At 32.5% G+C, this 2,489-nt stretch overlaps 1 protein-coding gene across 1 annotated transcript in view; it reads left to right on the top strand.

Moving 5' to 3' along the window:
• LOC106678026 (low density lipoprotein receptor adapter protein 1-A) overlaps positions 1–2,489 on the top strand; it is a 40,915-nt gene that overhangs the window by 35,187 nt on the left and 3,239 nt on the right. Inside the window, exon 2 of the mRNA XM_014416303.2 lies at positions 1,382–1,616. Within this exon, the coding sequence (XP_014271789.1) occupies positions 1,389–1,616 (228 nt within the window). The 5' untranslated portion in view covers positions 1,382–1,388. The remainder of the gene's footprint in view (positions 1–1,381; positions 1,617–2,489) is intronic.

The following is a 2,489-nucleotide window of genomic DNA, read 5'->3' as shown; positions in this document are numbered from 1 at the left end:
CCGTGAGCAGCCTTGAGATGGACTTTGTTTGAGAAGTTCATCTGAACAACATTAATCTCATATTACTATTATTTTTTTTCAGAAATTTAATAAGAGTAAATAAATGAATAAAAAAAATTATCTACCAGGCATCTACCCTAACTGAATATGTTTTAAAAATTTCTCATATTCTGTATACTAGAGATTTAGTCTCTAAATTATAACAGTACCCCAATGATGTCATTTATAGATTTTGGTCACTAAATAATTGTACTGTGAAACCAATGGGTGAATACTTGAAAATCTCTCTCTCTCTCTCTCTCTCTCTCTCTCTCTCTCTCTCTCTCTCTCCCCTCTCTCTCACACAACCCTCTCTCCCTCCCTCCCTCTCCCTCTTCCTCCCTCCCTCCCTCACTCTCCCCACTCTCCCTCACATTATTTTATTATTCAATTCTAGCATATGGTCCATTAGTTTTAGTTTTTTATTCAGTGATTCTGTAATTATATTACTGCTCCAGCAAGGAGAGATTAAGGAAGTTAATTTATATTTTCTATAGTTATTCTAAAAATTAATTTTACTTTAGAAAGCTTTATAAAGATGATTTATTTACGAGTCATTGTCATTAAGGCAGCCGTTAGGTTTACAAAGATTAAAGGTGATTTGAGGGAATTCATTTTAATCTTCCTATTTCGACATCATTATTCGAGAGTTATGATAAGGTATTGAGGAGTCTAGGATGTTATTAAAGTGTTCCCTCCACTCTAAAGTATAACAGATTTTTTAATCTAACAAATGAATTAGTCCACAAGTGTTAGTAATTGTATTCCACTCGTTGAAAGTTTTTATTAATTCCAAATAATCATTCATCTTTAATAATAAATAATGTTCGTCTGTTCTATGATCAAAGTACAATAATTATCAGGAGACCTTAATTAGCTGTCAATTTTAACTAGATTCTTAAACCTATTCCCGGTTCAATTTCCATTCTTAAGAACCACTTGTTTGTAAAAGTAAATTGAACTCAATTTCAATTAAAAACGAAAACATTTTTTACTTTCACTTACCTGCATATGGTACTGGCAGACCAAGCAATTTCTAGATTTAAGTATGTACATAGAGTAAATGAACACAATTGAAAGTTTGATATTAATTCATGTATTAAGTTAAAATTAAACGCAAATTATTATTTGTATTGTTTTCCTTACATAAAATACACCCACATATGCGTTATGAAACCTAATATTTCGTTAGATTTAAACCTTTCCATGACGATACGGAATATTTTGAAAAGCAGCATGTAAATTATTAATAAAGTTTATTATAGACAACCATTCCATTTTTTATACATACATAGATATACCAATAATGTAAACATGTGTCTATATTTATTTTTCTTCAAAGTCGAGCAATGGTGGACGTGAAGGAGGAACTCCCGCAGACGTTCTCGGTGAAGTACCTCGGGTGGCGGGAGGCCCGAGGGCTCTGGGGGGTGAAGCACACGAGGAAGCCAGTGGACTCGATGGTAGCCGCAGCAAAGACCCCAGGAGCCACCCCACTCACCATGATGTCTTTACTGGTCACCACCGAAGGCTGCACCCTCTACTCTCCGAACTCCAGGAAGCCCTTCCCGATAGAGGTGAGGGTAATCATGGCAAAGAGGTAGATTTTATATTTAAAGAATAGGGTTTCATGGAGTTGGTAAGAAGTGTTGCAGAATAGCTAAATTTTTCGAGCTCTCAATATCTGGTCTCACAAATCAATTCAGAAGAAAGACTATTTATAAGCAGTAAAAGCTGTTCTGATAAATAAACCTACATTAATGACGGTACTATAAAAAATAAAATTGTATCTAATTGATTGGCCGTATGTGAATTAGAAACAAGATTGGCTGGCGAGTAAGAAAAATAGTTTTCAATTGCTGTCTATCCAATTTCCTTGACTCAAAATTATCTATTCCATTCCCTTGACACCAAATCAACCAGTTCCTTATTTAAATCCAAAAAAACATTACTAAATTTAAAAAATAGAAGATGGATTGCCCAGCTTTCCTGGTAAAGACCTGAAGAGTGTTTCAAAACGTTAGCTATCAATAAATCGATGAAAACCTTGTTTTTTCTCTTCTTCAACCCTCGGCATACTCTACTTCACATATGTTCGATCATCTGTTTACAATCATAAAAATGTCTGGCTATCCTTCTCGTAATTTTAAGATTGAATTTATTATATTTCTTTCATTGCTATTTAAATTCTCTGGGATTCTACTTTTTACTAGGTTAGTTTTTATATTTATTATGTATAGTATTATTATTTTATTTTTTTATTAGATATTTATTATTTATGTAGTTAGTCAAATAGCATCGGTTACAATTTTGCAAATATGATATTTTTTCCGATCCATCTATTCCTGAATTAAATTTATGCTTTAGTTGTAACATAGCTGTAAAATGATTTGTTACTTATTGGTATTTTTTATAAGTTTATCACTTACTTAAATATATATTTTATTCAG

Source organism: Halyomorpha halys, unplaced genomic scaffold (assembly GCF_000696795.3).
Source record: "Halyomorpha halys isolate HHAL.00 unplaced genomic scaffold, Hhal_1.1 Scaffold120.1, whole genome shotgun sequence".
In the NCBI taxonomy this organism is placed as follows: Eukaryota; Metazoa; Arthropoda; class Insecta; order Hemiptera; family Pentatomidae; genus Halyomorpha; species Halyomorpha halys.
The sequence above is the reverse complement of the archived record's forward strand: the minus strand, read 5'-3'. Positions and strand labels throughout refer to the sequence as shown.